This window comes from Capra hircus, chromosome 13 (genome assembly GCF_001704415.2).
Source record: "Capra hircus breed San Clemente chromosome 13, ASM170441v1, whole genome shotgun sequence".
NCBI lineage: Eukaryota > Metazoa > Chordata > Mammalia > Artiodactyla > Bovidae > Capra > Capra hircus.
The window spans coordinates 59,412,109-59,434,689 of record NC_030820.1 but is presented as its reverse complement, the minus strand read 5'-3'; the positions used below and the strand labels follow the sequence as shown (position 1 = coordinate 59,434,689).

The following is a 22,581-nucleotide window of genomic DNA, read 5'->3' as shown; positions in this document are numbered from 1 at the left end:
AGGACTCACTGAGACATACAAGGAACGTATTCCTGGCAGAGGAACCAGCAGGTACAAAGGTCCAGGGGCTTAGCATGGAAGAGGGCAGTGAGGCCAGAACACAGAGACTGGTCAGAAAGGCAGATCAGCCCAGAGAGAGGTGCTGGGCTCAGAAAAGGCTAGTTCTGGGCTTTCCTGGAAGCAAGATGGGAAGACCCTGCGGGGTGCAGGCCAACAAGAGTCTGCATCTCAAGAGGTCCCTTTGGGGCTGAGCAGAATGGATGGGAAGGGGCAGCAGTGGGAGCTGGGAGCCTGAGTTGGAGGCCTGTGGTCATCTAGGGGGTTTGGGCCAGGCTATTGGCTGTGAGCAGCAGATGGACAAGTCTTGCTCAAGGGTAATTATGAGAATTAAAAGGTAAGCAGTCTAGCTCATGGTGCAGCAGGTAGCTGGTGTAAGCTGCTGTCAGCTCCCTGTCCTCAGCTCTAAAGAGACCTGATCTGAGAATCCCATGATGGTATCTAGTCCACAGCCTCCTCCAGAGGTGCCTGAATCCCTTCTGCTCCTTCACATCATCGGCTCTGCTCGTGTTTCCATGACCTGCGCTGGCCTCTTGACGTTCACAGGCCACTGGGACAAAGTCTCACTCACATCTTGCTGTTCAGTTGCTCCCTACACCTGCTGCACACCCGCCACCTCCAAGCTGGGCTGATACCTGAGGCCCTGTCTGGATGGCTCCCCCGGTCATTCTCGAAGGTGAGAAAAACAGAACAGGCATCTGCCCGCCCAGGCCTCTAGACCAACTGCCCAGCTCAGGAAGTAGGAGGTGAGGGGATGCATCATGGGGCAGGCAGGAGTCCAGGTCATATACATCTGAATTTGAATCCCAGCTCTGCAACCTTGACCCTGAGGGGTCCCTCTCACTTCTCTGAGCCTCACATCTCAGCTGCAAAATGAAAATGATGCTACCAAAGGGTTGTCTGGAGGATGAAGCAAGGTAATAATCTACAGAGCACCTAGCAGCATGCCCGGTTCATATGCCAAGGACTCACCAAATGGGAGTCAGCTTTATCCCCATTGCTGCCCTGGGTTCAGCTCAGTAATTCCTGGCATGGTGAATAAAAGCTCTGGCTTCGGAGCCCCAGCTTGGCTTCCAACCCAGATGGATGGGGGCTGTGGAAACCTGGGCATGTGGCCTCACCTACCTGGATCCTACTTTCCTCTTCTGTAAAACGGGTCCTATCTCTTGAGGTTATAGGTAATTAAGGCACACAAATCACCTGGCACAGAGTAGGTGCTCAAAACTGGTATGATGCCAGCAGGGAGGAGCTGAACGGAAGAAGGTGACAGAGGCTTTGCCTAGGAAACCTCTCATGGTCCTGGGGTACTGTCTCCACTACACCAAAACCCAGTCAGTTGGAGGGACCTAGGCTTGCAGGGCAGGGAAATTCCACACCCACTGTTAGCTGCTATCAGTTTTCTCATCTGCAAAATGGGGATTGTAATCCTTCTTATCCATTTAAAGGCAGGATTAACGGCTAGAACCAAGACAAACAGCCACAGCCAGAGATACTGATCTCTATGAGCTCCTAAAGACCCTCTGAAGGACCAGGTCTGCAGAGGGGCAGAGCCAGGCTGATGCCTGCTGAATATCTACAGCATCCAGGACCCTGTGCTATCAGGTCCTTCTGTTAAATCACTGCAAACCCATCATAGCCTTGCAAAGCTGGGCTATATTTACCCATTTTCTCAGATTGAAAACTGAGGCTTAGAAAGGTAAAGTGGTTGACCCAAGTACTCACAGCAAAGAGTCAAGTGGGATGCAAACCAGAGCCCTAGCTCCTAACTGCTGCGAGCTGTACCTGCCTGATGGCTTGTTGGCCCCTTCCTGCTGCCTCGCGCCTGGTGGCTCTCCAAAGGTAGAAAAGTGCCACTGAAAGTCACACAGCCCAGAGCCCAAGGCCCACAGAGAGGGGCCTGGAGCCGTGTGGTGCAGGGTCGGACAGGAGGAGGAGAGAGGAGGCCGCAGGAATGACTCAGTGGTCTTACGCCTGAGACCACCTGCACTGCAGATGGAGCCCTTAGCAGCATCCCCAGACCTTCAATCCTCAAGTCTGCATTACTCACAGACGTCCTGAGTGCCAGTTTCTTTCTTTTTCCTTTAACAGGGAGGGGGCTGGAGGGAGGATTGTTGATGCAAGAGAATAAGATGGTCCAAGAATTGAAACCATTCAGAGAAAGCAGCCCTGGCAGAATGTCAGCCATTGGTGGGACGCGTCACTCGTGGAAAACATCAAGCCAACTCCCCCTAACCCGGGGCTGGTGTATCCAGCTGATACTTCTATTCACTCTGTTGAGCCTGCCACCTTCATCAGTCTGGGGCCCTCAAGGACAGAGTCTGGCTGACAGCAAGGGTTTAATAGACGTGTGCCGGCTGAAATGCAGTGACCCAGGGACAACCAGGAATGAAGGTGGACAGAGAAGAGTCACCTGCATTTGAGAGTTCCAGGAGTATCCTCAAGGAAGGCCCTAGGGCTGCTGCATCAGGACTGAAAACACTTGTCAAGGAAGAATTGCTCACAGGAAGGGGGATCTGCTCAAAAGACAGAGAATTGGGAACTCACACCCTTCTCATGAGACCTTCTTACAAGGACATTTTGTAAGATCAAACAGCCCAGACCATAAGGTAGAAAAACTCCTCTCCTACCAAAAAACCTTCAAACCTTTTCTTGAACAGTATTATAAGTAACAATGTCTATTCTCCAAAGGACATACAAAGTTAGCAGTTGGGATAACAGATTAAAGAAAGATATCTTCCATGTGAAAACCAACAGAGATTAATATGTAGATAATACAAGGAAGTCTTATAAACTGATGGCTTCCCAGATGGTGCACTGGTAAAGAATTTGTTTTGCCAGTGCAGGAGACGCAGAAGACATGGGTTCAATCCCTAGGTCAGGCAGATCCCCTGGAATAGGAAATGGCAACTCACTCCAGTATTCTTGCCTGGAAAATTCCATGGACAGATGAGCCTAGTGGAGTAGAGTCTATGGGGTCACAGTCAGACACGACTGACCGACCGAGCACACACATACCTATAAACTGATGAAGAAAATTCAGGAAACCCAATAAAAAAGTGGGCAAATAAAAACACAATAACATTATTTAAAAAGAAATTAACAACCCAAGCAGTAAAATTAAAAGATTTAAAATAAAACATAATTTAAACTAATAAAATTTTAAAATAAAAAGGCATTTTAAAAGTAAAAGATAAAAACAAAAAGCTTAGAAAAATAAAATGTAAGAATAAAATAAAAATACATTTGTAAACTTAAATAAATTGCATTAACCCCTTGCAAGAAAATTTGAGAGCAACTTCATTTGATAGTAACAACCATTTAGAATGCATCAGACTGTTTCTGCAAAAATGTTCATCATATGAAATTTTTACCATGTTTGTTCATCTGAGTTTGACATTTCTTGGGAGAAAGATTAACATTTGATACAACCCAACCCTAATAAAATCATTTTTTAGACAAGCTGAACAAATCCACAAAAGACACTTAAAAGGAGTTCATATAAAGTATTTATTTATAAGTGCCTAATTAACTAATCTAAGGAGATATGATATCATGCAAATAACACAGTTTATTAGCTTTTTACCCACAAGATGATGGCCAGAACAAAGACAGTAAGTTATAAAGTGCTAAGGCACTATATGGCACCCCACTCCAGCACTCTTGCCTGGAAAATCCCATGGACAGAGGAGCCTGGTGGGCTGCAGTCCATGGGGTCGCTAAGAGTCCAACATGACTGAGTGACTTCACTTTCACTTTTCACTTTCATGCATTGGAGAAGGAAATGGCAACCCACTCCAGTGTTCTTGTCCGGAGAATCCCAGGGACAGGGGAGCCTGGCGGGCTGCTGTCTATGGGGTCGCACAGAGTCGGACATGACTGAAGCGACTTAGCAGCAGCAAGGCACTATATATAAAACAGACAACCAACAAAGATCTACTGGATAGCACAGGGACCTATACTTAGTACTTTGTAATGACCCATAAGGGAAAAGAATCTGAGAAAAAAAAAAAAATATATATATATATATAGCTGAATCACTTTGCTGTACACCTGAAACTAACACCACATTGTAAATTAACTATACTTCAATAAAAATAAACTAAATACATTAAAATTAATAAAAATAAGATGTTTAAGTAAAATGAAAATTTTAAAATAAGTGAAGTAAATGTTAAGAGTAAAATTAAACATTGACAATTTGTAACCTTTTAAAATGGAGAAAGAAATGGCGACACACTCCATGGACAAAGGAGCCTGGTGGAGGCACGACTTGAGTTGGACACGACTTGAGTGACTAAGCACAACCATTGAAAAAATAGGGAAAAAATAACATAATACAAAATAAGAACATTATCAGCTTGACTGAGGCTGATAATGTGCTATGAATTAAGTCTGCTGGACTCTCATGTCTGCCAGAAGCAGGCAAGGGGGGAGGAGGAAGGAAAAGTATGTCTGAAAGGCAGCATCTGACTGCATTTTTCCAGCTGCTGTGGGCAGAGGGCAGGATGTCAGGCCTCGTCACATCATTTATACATTTATAAAGTGCGAGCAACACACACACACACACACTTCTATCTTGACTGCTGTTCTCTGAGGTCCCCCTTCATAGAGGAGCGAGCAGAGGCTCAGAGAGGGTGAATTGCTGTGCTATAGACACACAGCACTTAGGACCTCCCTAGCCTCTGAATCTGGGCTTCCCCAGATAACGTTCTTTTGAAGAGTTAGGTCTGCCAAGGACTTTCAAACCCAGGCATGTCTGATGTTAGGCTGGAACGTCCTGGACACTAGAGCAAGCCAACTTTCCTACGACGCATGACTGGTATCACCATTTATTAGCACCTACTGTCTCCCAGGTGGGTTACATGCACAATTTTGATCTTCAAGACAGTCCTATGATGTAGATGCTACTATTGTCACCATGGTACTGACAGACGACACTGAGATTCAGTAATGAAATACCTTCACGCGAACATGGCAGTAGCAGAGCTGGGAGCTGAGCCCAGGCCTGTCAGAGCCCAAATCCCGCACTCCCTGCCCGGCACTAAACACTCTTCACAGTCACCAACTGAGCACTCACTATGTGCCTTTTGTGCCCTATCTTGCAAATTAGCCACCAGAGGCACAGAAGGGAGAGGTGACCTGCCCAACATCACTCAGCTGGTGAGCAGCAGAGCCTGTGGCCTTCGTGCCAGTCAGTCGACCTCCCACCGCTCATCTGGGACACACTGGAGACAGCCGTGCCTGCCTGCCAACAGCAGAGCAGGCTGCAGAAGAGCAGTTGTGACATTCCTTTCTGGGTGTCCCCACCCTGCGGATGTGGGCACCGCAGTTGGTCTGCAGGGAAAGTGGAGGCTTCTGGCGAAAGGGAGTGGTTTCCCTACGTGGTCTGGGTCCCCCAGGCTTGTGCATGCCTTTCTTCTGAGCTAGTGAAACAGAACCCCCCCACCACCACAAAAACCCAGAGAGGCCCCCACCAAGGCCTACAGAGCAGGGGCCCCGTGAATCACGTGACATTATAAGAAATCATCCCAGGGCGGGCGGGGGTGGCCTGGCCTGAGGCAGCAGTGCCCAAGATGAGGACAACGGGGACCAGACCATGCACTGTGGGACCCTGGAGGAATCCCCAGGGTGGGGCCGAGGGTGTGTGTGTGTCCTGGGTGGTGCTGACAGCTGCATAGAGCTGAGACAAGGAGGCTCCGGCCAGGGAGACCTGGAGTGGGGGGCACATTCCAACCTCTCCCCATCCTGGCTGTGTGACCCTGGCAAGTTGATAGCCCTCTCTATGCTTGGAAGGCCTCTGTAGAACAACAGGATCCAACTACCTCGTGGGCTATTATCTGGATGTACTGGGAGAAGGCCAGGCAGGGTGGCTATGGACCCAACCTTTGGAATAAATCATCTGGGTTTAAATCCTGGCTTTGCCAAACTTACTTGCCAAGCTAGTAGACTGGAACATATGAAATCACTAATATTTGGCTTTTTTCAGCCTATAAAAATGGCAGTTTCACATTCTTTAACTAATGCTCCTTTCTCTCTTAATTCAGTCTCCTCGTCTGTGAAATGTGGATAATAACATCCTTTTCCAGGTTGCTGCAAGGACTAAATAAGGCTGGGAGGCAACTGAGCTTGGTAATTGGAATCTGGGCTCCGGGACTAGGAAGGATTTGAATTTGGCTGTGTGACCTAGGGAAAGTCACTCAACCCCTCTGTGCCTCACCTTTCTCATATGTAAAATGGGGACGATAATAGTACCCACATCACAGGCTTATTAGGAGAATTTAGTCAGTTTATATGCATAGTACCTGACATTGGTAAATAAAACAATACAGGTAACAGCTGGCATAGAGGAAATAACCGTAAAACGAAATCAAAAAGAGACTTTCTAAACCTTTATTGCAGTGAAAATTAAGTACCTTTAAAGAAACAAATAAATGTTTTTAGGAACATATATGTGTGTGGATATATACATGAGGGGCAGTGGTAAAGAATCTACCTGTAATGCAGGAGACATAAGAGACATGGGTTCCATCCCTGGGTTAGGAAGATCCCCTGGAGGAGGGCATGGCAATCCACTCCAGTATTCTTGCCTGGAGAATCCCACAGACAGAGGAGCCTGGTGGGCTATAGTCCATGGGATTGCAAAGAGTCAGACATGATTGAAGCGACTGATTAAGCACACTTAACCTGTTCCTTCTGGCTAATTGAGATGTGTGTCCCCATGAGAACCCCTTTGACACATACACGAGGTGTGTGTCCCTGGGTGTTCAGAGAACCTGGGGCTGTTCTACGTCCTAACAGTGTCCACAGAAGGACTGGCTTCAAGGGCACGGCGGTTCTGCGTGGGTCCCAGGCCTCCACCAGGTGCCTCTCGTGGAACCACACAGCCAGGCCACAGACCCCGTGTGGCACTCAGGTAACCCTGGAGGCCCTTACAAGGCTCCTGGACCTGGGCTGGCCTCTGGTTATTAAGAAACCTCTGCAGAGCTGTGCAAGCCCTCTCGGTTGCACCCTCTCGTCTAACATTTCTTCTGGGCCTGGGAGAAAGACAAAGCAGATGGAGCATTCCCAAGTGACCCGAGAAACTGAGGCTCTGAGATGCTCTAAACCAGACTGCAGGCTCTGGAGCAAGCTGCCTTCTTCTGCCTATCCAAGGCCACCCTCGCTGCCCTGCCCCCTTTCCTGTATCCTCACCTCCACCCCGGCTGGGTGATCTTGGGTGAGGCACTTCCTCTCCTGAAGCTCCTTTTTTTTTTTTTTTAACACAAACACGGGTCTCCAAGGTCTCAACTGGCCTTTTCAGCCCTAGCATTCCATCATTCGATAACCTTTCTCCAGAACTCCAGAGAGAAAATGGAAGTTGAACTGTTCTGCAAACTGTGAAGAGCTATATGAATGAGTGGGTGGGTATTGGCAGCATTAGATGGACTTTCTAGAGCACTCTTTGGTAGGCGGGACCTGCTCCCATGGTTCTGGAATCAGGAACATTGGCTATGTGACTTTGGATAAGTCGGTTTCCCTCTCTGAGCCAGCCTGCTTCTATAAAGGAAGAAGGGTAACCATATCCACCCAGCAGGGCTGGGGGAGGGTCGATGGGAAAGGAACGTACAACGTCCACTACTCACCAGCTGCTTGGGGATGTCTGATGCAGGAGGACATTTAGACCCCGATGGACCATTCCATTTCCTGGGGCTAAAGTCCACCTTAAGAAAAGAAAACATCTTGGGAAGGACATGGCCATCACATTCAGGGCCGTCAGAAACAAGCGTAAGGACAAATATGTCGAGGGCGATTGCTATTTTAAAGGCAATTTAGCCTCCTGTTTGGAACTCCAGAGCCAGACTTTTGGGGTTCACATGCCTACAGCTGTGTGACCCACGGGGCCTTCAACTCCCCATCTGCAATCCCAGGATCCCCTGGAAACCTCCTCTCAGAACTGTCGAGAGGACTGCACTGGGCTCAGCTGACACAGTGGCCTCCATACTTTTTGGACAATAGTAAAAATTACATTTTTATGTCAGCACACACACAGTACACAGAGTACACACACAGTACACACAGTACACACACCCCCTCATCCACACTCACACATACCCACATCCACGTGCATACACATCTACATACGGGTACACACATGCACCCACACATTCCCATATACATGTAAGCAAAAACCCGTTTCTCAAAACGATAACTCATCTTAACATCTGCAATGCATTCTGATATTTTCCATGAAGGGGGTTGGCAAACTATGGCCCATGGGCTAACTTAGTGGAAACAGCGTCAGACTTTATTTTTTTGGGCTCCAAAATCACTGCAGATGGTGATTGCAGCCATGAAATTAAAAGACGCTTACTCCTTGGAAGGAAAGTTATGACCAACCTAGATAGCATATTCAAAAGCAGAGACATTACTTTGCCAACAAAGGTCTGTCTAGTCAAGGCTATGGTTTTTCCAGTGGTCATGTATGGATGTGAGAGTTGGACTGTGAAGAAAGCTGAGCGCTGAAGAATTGATGCTTTTGAGCTGTGGTGTTGGAGAAGACTCTTGAGAGTCCCTTGGACTGCAAGGAGATCCAACCAGTCCATTCTAAAGGAGATCGGTCCTGGGTGTACTTTGGAAGGACTGATGCTGAGGCTGAAACTCCAATACTTTGGCTGCCTCATGCGAAGAGTTGACTCTTTGGAAAAGACTCTGATGCTGGGAGGGATTGGGGGCAGGAGGAGATGGAGATGACAGAGGATGAGATGGCTGGATGGCATCACCAACTCAATGGACATGAGTTTGGGTGAACTCCAAGAGTTGGTAATGGACAGGGAAGCCTGGCGTGCTGCAATTCATGGGATTGCAAAGAGTCGGACACGACTGAATTGAATTGAACTGAACTGAATGGCTTCTTTATGTATGGCCTGTGAGCTAAGAATGGTTTAATATTTTTAAAGTTTGTTAAAAAAAAACAAAACAAAACAGGAAGAGTATGTTCTACAAAGCTTAAAATATTACCTATCTGGCCCTTTGCAAAAAATGTTTGCTGACTTCACTCTATTTTATTCTACTCTATACTGTTCTGTTTTATTCTATTCTACCCCATTTCAGCTTTCTAAAAGCCAGTTGCATTTACTAAATTTATTTCCCAGATCTGCTGAATGATTGCAAACATCAGTTTGAAAAGCTCTGAATCAGCATGAGCTTCAGTTTTTTTCACTGAATGGAAGGATGGAAAGATGGATGAAGAGACAGCAGACTAATAGATGGATGAGAGGAGGCAGGCGAACAAACTGAAGAGGGTCCCCTTATCCTGTGACACCTCAGCTGAGCAACAATCCCACCTCTGAGTCTCAGACTCCCCAGCTGAGATGAGGACCACCACCGACCAGCCTCTCTGGGCTATACTGAGAAGCAGCAGCATCCTGTCTGTGCCGTTTTTTTCATGATGGATTCATTTCTGACACCTCTAGGAGATGCTGAGCTCTCAGCAGGGACTGGAGTAGGAAACTGCTCCAGTAGTTTTTGACTACTGGAGTACTCTTGCCTGGAAAATCCCATGGACAGAGGAGCCTGGCTGGCTACAGTCCATGGGGTCGCAAAGAGCCAGACACGACTGAGCGGCTGAGCACTGACAGCAGGGATGATGGAGCACACCTCTGCTGTCCTCGTCAACACCTCATTTAGGGCCTGACCCTCAGGAGGGGCTCAGTAAACATTTCTTTGTGACGATGGTGACAGGCAAATGGCATCCGAGGCCCTCCATGACAGGATGCTGGAACTGTCTGCAGTCAGACCTCCACCCGCTCTGCCACACAGCCCCTTTGGCCCTTCCCACTGGCCAGACCCTCTGCTCCACCTGCGAGAGTCCCCAGCTCCTATGCTACTGCTGCTCCTGGCTGACAAATTCCCAAGACCTAGCCCTCTGATGGGGCTCCTCTCAGATGCCTCCTCCTTGCCACAAGTCTCTCTCTGAAGATACTAGCCTGGACATGCACGTGTCCCAGACACAACAGATTAACTGCTGTGGGAAGGGGCGCCAGTAGCCCCCTCACAAACAGTGGCCATGGTGGGTGCAGCCACGCTCGACCTTCTCACTGAGCAACTGGGGATAGGGAAGGGATTGGAAGTCTTCATTTTCTTTATTTTCTGTGTGTGTGTGTGTGTGTGTGTGTGTGTGTGTGTGTGTCTTTTGGAACTGAGAAACATCTCAAGGATCTCCTAAACCAGCTCCTCTTCAGATGGGGAAAGTGAGGCTCTGAGGAGGGAAGACCAACAGAGCTCAGGAGACATCTTCTCAGAATCATGTCAGACTGACTGGGATTTGAGCCTGTTTTACTACCAACCCTCCTCCTTGTATTGGGGGTGGAGGTCCGACTGCAGACAGGGCCAGCGTCCAGTCATGGAGGGCCTCAGATGCCAAACTCCAATAATTTGGCCACCAGATATGAAGAACTGACTCATTTGAAAAGACCCTGATGCTGGGAAAGATTGAAGGCGGGAGGAGAAGAGGATGATAGAGAATGAGATGGTTGGATGGCATCGCCGACTCAACGGACATGAGTTTGAGTAAACTCCGGGAATTGGTAATGGACAGGGAGGGCTGGCGTGCTGCAGTCCACGGGTGGCAAAGACGTGACTGAGCGACTGAACTGAACTGAACTGAACTCCTCCTTGTAGCCCTTGGCAAGTCTCTGATGGGATTCACTTCCTTTTCTATGCACAGACTTCGGAGCCTCCAAAACTCTGGGCCCACCTCCCAACTCAGCTGTTGGGAGTTCCTGGGCAGCTCTCTGCCTCTTTTGGAGCCTCAGACCTCTTGTCTAGGAAACAGGAGTAATGCAGGCAGCGCCACAGTCAGACTTCACAACCCACACGCAGAGTTCCTGGCACGTGCTCGCCCTAAGGGTCTCCTTTGGTGGCTGGGCAGGGGTAGGCTTATCTCCACCCAGGGGAGAGGGAGGTGAGATATACCTTGCTCTGTGCCCAGCCATGGCCTTGACCTGGAGACTGGAAACCCAGGTCCTCCTCTATCACGGCCAGTGCCTTCCGGGTCTCAGTCTCTCTGTCTTTGGGCAGGGGACAGTGCTGCCTGTCTGGACATAAACACAGGGGTTCTCAGTTTGGAGAATTATTATATTCAGTCCACCTAACAGGCCTCTGGAGTGGGCACTGCCATAGTCCCTGCACAGATAGTTTTATTTGTAAAGAAATCTCTATTTCTAGAGGCTCAGAGAGGGGAGAAAGGCAGAGGCGAGATTCAACCCACATGAGACTCCCTCCTCCCAGCCCAGGGAGCATCCGCTCTGCTGTAAAATGGAAGGGGAAGTGGTTGAGTCCTTATGAAGCACCTACTGTATGCCTTCGGACACCTTTCCCTGTGACTGTGGTGAATCGTCCCAAACGCCAAAGAGGTAGGCACAACCGTTCCCATTTCACAGATGTGGAATCGTGAATTGGAGAAGGTATGTGGCCTGCCCCAAATCACACATCCAGGGCAAGAGAGGGCCCTGAATTCCAGAGCTCCTCCCTCTGCCCTTTGCTGCCCCAGGTCCAGAAGGATCTAAAGGCACCATGTGAACGTGGGGGACAGTTGCATCCACCAGGTCCCTCCCCGGCAGGCCACAGACACTGAGGAGAGTCGGGCATAGCCTATCTTCTCCTCATTGCCTAAATGAAGCTCCACATCAAGGCAGGGTTACAGACCAGGACCCCTCACCCTGCCTGTCCTATTGCCGGGACACCCCAGCATGTTCGAGAGAAACGTCCCCATCTGGTTCTGATTCATTTATACTTAATTAATCAGCATGTTGTTTTGTAAGAGTCACTTGAGCTCTGAGAACCATTCTCAAGCCTTTTCTTTTCGTCTTTCTTGTCTTGGAAACAGAAAAATTAGGTTTCATCAAAAAACAGTGATGTTGGAGCTTGACGAAGCACGGGTCTGTGGGAGCCAGGCCCTGAGGGTGACAGCTCAGCCTCAGCGGCTGCTGGGCCCAGAGAACATTCCTCCTGACCTCGCAGAGCAGGTCAAACGCTGGGGAGGTGGGAGAGGACCAGGGAAGGGCATCCCTCCACACTAGCTACTCCTCAAGGGCAGGCCCCAGGTCCGTTTACCTTGACACTCCCAGATTTCCCAACACAGAGCCTGGTGCAGGGTCTGCCCTGTAATGCTTATTGACTGAGCAAGGGAAAGAGAGAGAGGAAGGTATTAAAGAAGGAAGAGGGGCTGGGGAGGAGGGGAAAAGAAAGGAGAGGAGAGGAGAAAAGAGGCATTGCTAATATCTAGGTGCATTCAGGACACGTTCTCTTGCCAAAGTTAGACCAGAATGTCAAAGCTGGGAAGACCCTTGGGGATCTTGTGTGGAAGTTTCCAAGCAGCTGTCTTATGAAAAATGGTCGCCAATCTGTAACTGGTTTGGGAAAGGTCCTCTTCTCTGTCCTCCGCCTCTTCACCACGAATGCTCTGATAAGTCCTGCCATCAAGAAATCTGCTGAAGCCAGCAATGCTCAAAGCTATTTGGCCAAGACTCCTATGACCACCTTGCAGAATAGGTTACGGGAAGCTTTCTGCTACCCCCCTACCTCCACCCTAGTGCCAGTGGGGAAACCAAGGCTGTGAGTAGGAGGTAGGTTGGGGGAATCCACTCACCCAAAAGGAGTGGGGGTTGGGGTGGGACTAAAATCCAAGGCTATCTCCATTGCACCTGACAGGTAAACAGAGTCACAAAGCCTCTCTCAGAAGATGCTGCCCTGGACATGCATGTGTTCCAGATGTAACATATCAGCAACCATGGGGAGGGCCGCCAGTAGCCCCCTCACCAAATAGTGGCCGTGAACGGTGCAGCCATGCCTGACCTCCTCACTGAGCAACTGGGGATGGAAGAGGGACTGGAAGTTTTCTTCGTCTTGATTCTGTGTGTCTGTGTGGCATGTGTTTTAGAACTGAGAAGCATCTTAAAGCTCTTCTAAACCAGCTCCTCTTCAGATGGGGAAATTGGGGCTCTGAGAAGGGAAGATCAACAGAGCTCAGGAGACATCCTCTCAGCATCATGTCAGACCGGCTGGGATTCAAGCCTGCTTTGCTACTAACCCGCTAGGCAACCTTGGACGATCAGTTTTTCTCTCTGAATCTCAGTTTCCTCATGCAGAAAATAAGCATCCCCCCAACCTTCCCTGGGCTGTTGTGAGTGACCAATGACATGACGGGCAGGAAAGGAGAATATCTACTGCATTTGGCTACTCACTTAACAGACACGCTAACTTACTGAGTCCTACCCACATCTGCCCTGTGAGTTGGATATGAAGATCATTATTCCTATTTTAAAGAGGAGTTACTGAGGAGAGAGGTTTTTTATTTTTAATTTTTTTGTTGTTTGTTTTTCTGAGAACTGAGAAAATCTTAGAGAGCTTCTAATAGACCCTCAGTTGGGTAAATTGAGGTTCGAAGAGGCAAAGTGATATCCCCAAGGTCACTCAGCTGGTAACTGAGGAAGCAGAGATTTGAAAAAGGCAGGCTGACTCCAGAGGCTATGAGCTTTACCATAAAAGGGCCGTTCACAGACCAGTGTCCTCATGAGGTCGCAGACTCCCCCCAGCTCACCTGAAGTCCACCCGCCTCTCCCTTCCCTGGACCCCTCTGTCTAGTCACGCCTGGACCTGGAGTCCTTCAGGCCTCAGTCTCTCTGTCTCACCCAAGCCCACCCCTCCATTCTCCAACAACCACTCTCAGCCTCCTGTTTCACTCCAGAAGCGAATTTGTCTATTCAGGGCTTTTTACTAAAAGGGGCTAGAAGCCCCCAGAGAGCAGTCTTGTTCTCTTTCCCATGTAGACTTGCTCAAACCTAACACCAGAGCTGGAAAGAAAGAAGACACAGGGTCTTACTCACCTGCTGGTCAACTTAGCAAAGTTACTTAGCCTGTCTGAGCCTTGGCACCTGGCTCTATGAATAGGATGATCCCTATGTCATGAGGATGTGGTGGGGACTCCCTCCATGCGTGGAAAACCCTGGGCACAGAGGCTGGCATTTGGCCCTCAACTCTCAGACTGCCAGCTGGACAGAGGTCGAAGGGCTGCTGGCTCAGGTGTGGAACTCGCTCACCCTCCTCGGCCCCACAGACTCTGACAACCCTGGCTCTGCAAGGACAACCTCAAACTTACCTCCTGGGACATTCTGACTCCTGCAGGGAGGGAACATGGCAAAGAGTCCCAAGGTGAGAGTGCAAGGGGCCCCCGGCTTTGTGCCCCAAGTACATTTATAATCTGAACCTTGGTTCATCCTCTTAGTGGCCCTAGGAGGTCAAGACGGAAAAACTGAGGCTCTTGGAGGATATAGATGTCTTCCAGGTCATCCCAGAATAAATGTTGTCCAACTCCAGTCTCCCTGAGCTCACGCAGCTCAGGGCCTCACCCAGGGGGAACCTACGAGAAATCACTGCCTTCTAGAAAGTCATGCAGAGATTCAGGGTCTATACTGGGACTCAGACCGGGGCATCAGGGCTCTTTACCTCACCTCCTGGCTCAGTACAGATGCTTGGGATGATTTCTGAGCCACTGACTCTGTCCCCTAGTTCTTTCCACCCCTAGCCTCTGTCACCTGAGGCTTCCTGTCTCTGCAAAAGTCACTTTCCTTCCTCCCAGCAATACTATTATTACAGGGAGTGAGCATAAGGAGTCAGCCCTGCCAGCTCTTTCCTTCCCTAGAGAGCCTTCTTGGTCCAGCTTGCCTCACAGTATCCTGGGGCCTCAGTCTCCCCATCTGTAGAGTGGGGTTGACAGCAGTCTGGAAGAGCTAACGGCTTGGGGAGCCGGGCACCAGGCAGATGCCCCCAGAGCCACCCCTCGACTATCCTGCTGCACTGCCCGGCCATCCTGCCGGCTGCCCCTCATACCTTGCTTCTTCCTTCGGTTCAGGGGTAGCATGTCCACGGCGTGGGCGACAAGCAGCAACAGGCAGAGTGGCGCCCGCATCTGGGCAGCCTGGTTCAGGCGGGCGTGCTGGGCGCCCTGGGAGGACCGACGACCCAGTGGCTACCCTGCGGTGGCGGTGCGGCGGGGCGCGGGGCATCCGCGGGCGCGGGGTCAGTCCCGCCGCCAGGGACCCGCCGTCCGCCCAGGGCCCGGCCTCCAGGTCGAGTGAGGGCGTCGGCAGAGCCCGGACGCGGCGGGCTGGGAGGAGCTGGCGCTTCGGGGGCGGCGCGTTAACCCGCTCGGGGCGGGCGCGCGGTGGGGGCAGAGGGGGTCGCCAGGCCAGGGGCTGAGAGGTCGGTCTGTCCGTCTGTGAGCGCTCTGGCGTCGTTCCTGCGCTGCCCCGTGGCGGACACAGGTATGGTCCCCAACGCCACACACACAGGTACAGACGCTCAGACGCCAGGTGACCCTGTCCTGCTCTCAGCCTCTCCCTCCACCCCACTCTCTGCCTCCGATTTTCTTTTTCTTCTTTTCTCCTAAGCCTCAAAGTGACCGGCACCTCATAAATTCGCCAGGGAAGGGGCCCAGGGCCTGGACTGTGTTTCCTCCAACCTTATCTACAGGTTGGGAGCAGCTGGCCCAATTTTAACCCTTTCAGGGTAAAATTCCTCCTTCTTCCCAACAAAGGGTACGTTTCTGCCTCCCGCCACCCTGCCCACTGAAAACTGTGACAGTAATTAATACTCCCTGTCACTTTTGAGGCCTATGTGCTTGGCGTTGTTCTAAGCACTTTATACAGAATACAGTCTTCAAAACAACCCAGTGAGATTCCGTTCTGATTAACTCCACTTTACCAGGGAGGAAAGGGAAGCTCAGAGAGGCTGAGTGACTTATCTAAGATCACACAGCAGGTCACTGGTCTGTCTGGGTCCCATGTCTGTACCTTTTTAGCTACTACTTGGGAACTTACCCTTGACAGCCTGTTGCTGAACCATTATTCTTCCTTTTACCTGTGTGTGTAATTTGAGTAAAAAAAAAGGAAAAAAAAAAAGGGGTAAATGCCCGCATCTCCTTCTCCAGCCCGTTATTTTCATCCTTAGTGAAATCCCCAGTGCAATGAGGACATTTGAGGGCATGTCAGGGGAAGGGAAACACAGAGAGTGAGGCCGCTCTGCCCTGGCCGGTCTTCTTCCATAGGGTTCCACGAACACCAACAAACAACCTCATAGGGGTCTGGGTAGAATGTCAGAGCCATCCCTCTCAATCGTGCTATTCTACAGATGGGCCACTGAGGCCTAGGGATGGGTGGTGCCTAGGCCAGGAAGCCCAGAAAATCTAGGGCAGAGGTGGGATGGCATCAAGGTGTCCCAGCATGGTCCCCATCCACCAGAGCCTACCAAGTCCTCTTGTTCTCACCTCTTTGATATCCTCCTTCCCCTCTACCCCTCCTTTCACCCCTTTAATCCCAAAGATCTCAACTCCTTGCAGTATTTCACAGATGTCTCCTAGTCTCTCACACCTCTGAGCCTTTCATGAGTGATCTCTTCATGGAATGTTGGCCTACATTCCAGCCCCCTTCCCCACTGAGTAATTCAGGACCCATCCTGAATACACCCTTCATCCAGGAAGCCTTCCCTGATTCTCAGGCCAGTCCAGGGCCTCCTCTGGGCTTCCACAATCTCTCTGTCACAGCTTGGATCACATGAGGTAGTAACTATAAATGTGTCTGTCCCTTCCTCTGAATTGTTAACTCTTTAAGGCCAGAGATGAGGTCATATCTGAATGCCAGAACCTGGCTCATGCTGGACACAGAGGAGGTATGCAACTTGTTTGTAGAATGAATGAATGAATGAGTTCTCCAGGCTTATACATGGATTTGGATATGCAGAGAAATAAGGTGACCCTAGAAGATCAACCTTTAGGAAACTGGAGAGTCAGCCCCTACGCATCCAGGTTGCTCAGTGCTATAGAATCCACCTGCAATGCAGGAGACCCGGGTTCAATCCCTGGGTCTGGAAGATCCCCTGGAGAAGGAAATGGCAACCCGCTCCAGTATTCTTGCCTGGAAAATCCCATGGACAGAGGATCCTAGTGGACTATAGTCCATGGGGTTGCTAAGAGTCGGACACGACTGCATTACTAAGCATGTACACACTGCCTGGAAAATTCCTGATATCCTCAGGGCCTGTCTCCACTCTAGGTTACCTCGTCTGAGGGGCCCTCTCTGACTACTCCAGACAAAATAGGATGCCTGTGCCGTTTGTCTCTTGGTCCTGTTTTAATGCCTGTAGTACCAAGCACCACCAGGCCTGTTCATGTTTGAAATTTGCTTGTTTGTGAGTTCCATGAGGGCAGATATCTTCTATTTTATCCTTGCACTGGACACATAAACTGCTAAATAAATATCTGTGAAATGAATAAAAGAATGGAAAAAAATGAATGAGTGAGCGCCCACTCATCCCTTGATTTGTTGTGGGACCTCAAGTACCTCCTATACTCTCTCTTGGCCTTAGGTTCCCCGTTCATTCAGTGGCACAGATGAGATTTTGTGTTTTCTCCCGATCCTTTCAGAATTGGTATTTCTAGGGTTCTAAGAGCCAGAATTCAGGCCCCCACCCAACCTAGAGCTGCTCAAAGGGTCTTGGGTTCTCTGTAACTGTAGTGGGGAGGGAGTCTGGGAATCCCAGTCTGCCATCCAGCCGCCCTCTCCGAACATAGGGAGGACATCAGGGTCAGTGGTGCTGATGGCAGAATAGGAGGTGTACACACCAGGAGCCATCAGTTAAGGAACTACCGGACACTGTCACAAGTAAATGAGGCTGGCTATAATGGCTGCACCGCGTTATGCTCAGAGTGTGTATTCCTGATCAGCAAGTCCTTCTTTGCAGGATAGCCAGGACCTCAGTTCCTTCCAGCTTGTGCTGTGCTCTTTGTTGTTGCTGTTTAATTGCTAAGTTGTGCCTCACCCCATGGACTATAACCCATGCCTCCTGCGTTACAGGAGGATTCTTTACCACTGAGCCACTACGTGGCTTAAAGCTCACTGTGGAAGGGGCAGGGCATGGAGGACCACCTATGGGAAGTAAAGAGCGTGTCCTTCCGTGTCTCATTGGTCAGAACTCAGTCATGTACCCCATATACCTGCAAAGGTGGCTGGGAAATACAGTCTAGCCATGCCATGTACTAAGGAGGAAAAGCAAACGATTGGTGAACCTCTGGCCAGTTTGCTCCATTGGGCCACGCTCACCCCAGTGATGTGGTGGCTCCTGTGTGTGTCACTTCTAGCCCCTATGAGCTCTTCTTCTTAAGCAGCCAGAGGACCTGGCTCTTCTTCCAGGTGCAGCCAAAACTCCTCCTCAGAGCAGCAATGGCTACTGGCTGGCTCCTGCTTGAGTGGCCAACTGTCCTGGTTGGCCAGGGATTGAAGAGATTCCTGGGATGCAATTTTATCTCCTGTACAGTTTTCTATAACCGTCACCGCATCTAAATACCTAACAGGACCATCACAACACTCCCTTACTCATGCTGTTCTTTAGGGCTGCACCCATCCCTCCCCTCCACCCTAATCCTTGACAAACCACTAATCTGTTCTCCGTTTCTATAATTATGTTGTTAACCTTATGTTATATAATGGAATCATGCAGTATGTGTCTTTTTGAGACTGGCTTTCTTCACTCAGTATAATTCCCTTGAGATTTATCGAGGTTATTGCATGTGTTAATAGCTGCTTTTTACTGCTGAGCAGTATTGCATGATATGGATGTTTTATATATTTTGCTTAGCCATTCATCCATCTAAAGACATTTGAATAATTTCCAATTTGGGGTTAATAAGTATAAAGCTACTATGGACATTTGTGTACAAGTTTCTGCCTATCTTCTTTGGCAAATGTCTGTGAATGTCAGACATATTTGCCCATCTTAATTAGATTTTCTTAATTGTTGGATTTTAAGAATTCTTTATACTATATGTTATTTGCTAACATTTTCTTTTAATCCACAATTTGTCCTTTCATCCTCTTGCCAGTGCCTTTCATAGAGCCAAGGTTTTACTTTTGATGAGGTTCACATGATCAGTTTTTCCTTTTTTTTTCCCTGAAAGTCTTACAGTAGTGGTTTGTTTATTTATTTATTATTTTTGGTTGTGCTGGGTCTTTGTTGCTGTGTCCAGGCTTTCTCTAGTTGCATCAAGCCAGGATTATTCTTCATTGCAGTGCACAGGCTCCTCATCGTAGTGGCTTCTCTTGCTGCAGAGCACAGGCACTAGGAGCATGGGCTTCAGTAGTTGCAGCCTGGGCTCAGTAGTAGTTGCAGCCCCGGGGCTTCAGTAGTTGCAGCCCTGGGCTCAGTAGTTGCAGATCGGGGGCTTCAGTAGTTGCAGCCCGGGGGCTCAGTAGTTGCAGCCCGGGGGCTCAGTAGTTGCAGATTGGGGGCTCAGTAGTTGCAGATCGGGGGCTCAGTATTGCAGATCGGGGGCTCAGTAGTTGCAGCACAGGGGCTCAGTAGTTGCAGATCGGGGGCTCAATAGTTGCAGCACGGAGGCTCAGTAGTTGCAGCTCACGGGTTAAGGTGCTCTGAGGCCTGTGGGATCTTCCCAGACCAGAAATCAAACCCGTGTCCCCTGCATTGGCAGGTGGATTCTTAAGCACTTTACCACCAGGGAAGTCCCAGGTTTACGTTTTATGGATCATGCTTTTGGTGTCAAATCTAAGAACATTTGCTGGTCCCAGGTCTCAAATATTTCCTCTTATTTTTCTTCTAGATGTCATATTGTTTTACATTTAAGTCCATGGTGCATATTAAATTAATTTTTGTATAAAGGGTGAGGTTTAAGTCAAGGTTCGTTTTTTGCCCATGGATGTCCAATTGATATGCTGAAAAGACTGCGTTACCTCCATTGAACTGCTTTTGCTCTTCTGTCAAATATTAATCAGGTATATCTATATGAATATATTTCTAGGTTATCCATTTTATTCCACAAACTATGTGTTGTCTTGTCTGCCAATACTGAGATTATGGTCGCTTCATAAGAAATTTTGAAATTGGGTAGACTGATCCTACCCATTTTATTCTTTCTCAGAGTTGTTTGAGCTGTTCTAGTTCCTATGCCTTTCAATATAAATATTATAATAATTTTGTCTGTGTCTACAAAAAATCATGTTGAATTTGATCAGAATTACATTAAACATGTAGATCTATTTGGGGAAAATTCATATCTTAACGATGTTGAGTCTTTCAATCCATGAATATGTGTCTCTCCATTTTTTAAGATCTTCTCAGATTTTTTTTAAAAAATCAGTGTTTGGCATTATTTTCAGTATATATAAATATACACACACACACATATACGTGTGTTTTATTAGACTTACACCTAAGTATTTCTTTTCTTTTCTAAAAAAGCAATTGTATTTTTAGTTTTGCTGCCCATTTTTAATCACTGCAGATGGTGATTGCAGACATGAAATTAAAAGATGCTTACTCCTTGGAAGGAAAGTTATGACTAACCTAGATAGCATATTCAAAAGCAGAGACATTACTTTGCCAACAAAGGCCTGTCTAGTCAAGGCTATGGTTTTTCCAGTAGTCATGTATGGATGTGAGAGTTGGACTGTGAAGAAAGCTGAGCGCCGAAGAATTGATGCTTTTGAGCTGTGGTGTTGGAGAAGGCTCTTGAGAGTCCCTTGGACTGCAAGGAGATCCAACCAGTCCATTCTAAAGGAGATCAACCCCGGGATTTCTTTGGAAGGAATGATGCTAAAGCTGAAACTCCAATACTTTGGCCGCATCATGCAAAGAGTTGACTCATTGGGAAAGACTCGGATGCTGGGAGGGATTGGGGGCAGGAGGAGATGGGGACAGCAGAGGATGAGATGGCTGGATGGCATCACCGACTCGATGGACATGAGTTTGAGTGAACTCCAGGAGTTGGTGATAGACAGGGAGGCCTGGCGTGGTGCAATTCATGGGGTTGCAAAGAGTCGGACACGACTGAGCGACTGAACTGAACTGAACTGAACCTATAGAAATGCATCTGGTTTTAAAAAAATTGCAATTTGACTGATTTGCAATACTGTGTTAGTTTCTGAGGTATGCCAAAGTGATTTGGTTTTCTTATATATATATATTCTTCAACTCGTTCTTTTTTTTTTTTATTATAGATTATTATATGGGCTTCCCAGGTGGCATTAGTGGTAAAGAACCCACCTGCCAATTCAACAGACCTAAGAGGCATGGGTTCGATCCCTGGGTCAGGAAGATGCCCTGCAGAAGGGCATGGCAACCCACTCCTGTATTCTTGCTTGGAGAACCTCATGGACAGAGGGGCCTGGCGGGCTATAGTCTGTAGGATCACAAAGAGTCAAACACAACTGAAGCGACTTAGCACACAGGCGCACACGCGTAAGATATTGAATGTAGTTCCCTGTGCTATACAGTAGGACAGTGTTGTTTATTTTCAAGACTTTTTTTTTGCTGTGCCATAATGCTTTTGGGATCTTAGTTCCCCAACCAGGGATTGAACCCAGGCATGTGCTAGTGAAAACAGAATCCTAACCACTGGACGGCCAGGGAATTCCCCTATTTTATATATTGTAGTTTATATCTGCTAATCCAAAAGTTCTAATTTATCCCCCACACTCCCTCCTTTCCCCTTTGGTAACCAACGTTTGTTTTCTATGTCTGTGAGTCTCTCTCTGTTTTGTAAATAAGTTCCTTTTGTGTTATATTTTAGATTTCACAGTAAGTGATATCATATGATATTTGTCTTTTTGTATTTGACTTACTTCACTTAGTATGATTGTAATTCCATTTATGTTGCTGAAAATAGCATTATTTCATTCTTTTTTGTGATTGAGTAGTATTCCATTGTGTTATATATACATGAATGTTGAATCAGCCTTTCCACCCTGGAATAAACCCTGCTTAGCCATGGTGTATGATTTGTGTGTGTGTGTGTGTGTGTGTACGTGCACACTCAGTTACTCAGTTGCATTTGACTCTTTGCACCCCTGTGGACTGTGGCCTGCCAGGCTACTCTGTCCGTGGGATCCTCCAGGCAAGAATACTGGAGTGGGTTGCCATTTCCTCCTCCAGGGCATCTTCCCAACCCAGGGATCCAACTTGTGTCTCCTCGCATCTCCTGCATTTGCAGGCAGATTCTTTAGCACTGAGCCACCTGGGAAGCCTGTATGATTCTTTTTATATATTGCTAAAATCTACTTGACAATGTTTTATTAAGGATCATTGCTTCTGTATTCTTGAAGGCTGTTGATCCCTGTGCATTTTTGTCTGAGTTTGTCTGATTTTGGTAGTAGGATAACACTAGCACCAGTCTCACCAGAAGAGCAAAGCAGGCCAGACTAGAATTGCAAGGGCTCTGGAAACCAGATAGTCATTGCAACTACAGCCCCCAAAGTAGGTGAGAACCTATATGTACACCTAAGCAGTGAAACTGCCTGCTAAAATTGAAGATTTAAAATAGGCCTGGATATAATATAACAGCCCAGATTTCTAGGATATGTAGAAAATTAACTGTCATACTAGAAACCAGAAAACAATAATTTGAATGAGAAAAGACAATTAACCAATGCTAATACCTGATGATTCAGGTATTGGAATTATCTGACAAGGATTTTAAAG

General features: G+C 48.2%; 1 protein-coding gene across 1 annotated transcript in view; it reads right to left on the bottom strand.

Moving 5' to 3' along the window:
* Nucleotides 1–15,145, bottom strand: part of RSPO4 (R-spondin 4) — a 37,093-nt gene extending 21,948 nt beyond the window's left edge. The window contains exon 1 of the mRNA XM_005688332.3: nucleotides 14,926–15,145. Coding sequence (XP_005688389.2) covers nucleotides 14,926–15,004 — 79 coding nt within the window. The 5' untranslated portion in view covers nucleotides 15,005–15,145. The remainder of the gene's footprint in view (nucleotides 1–14,925) is intronic.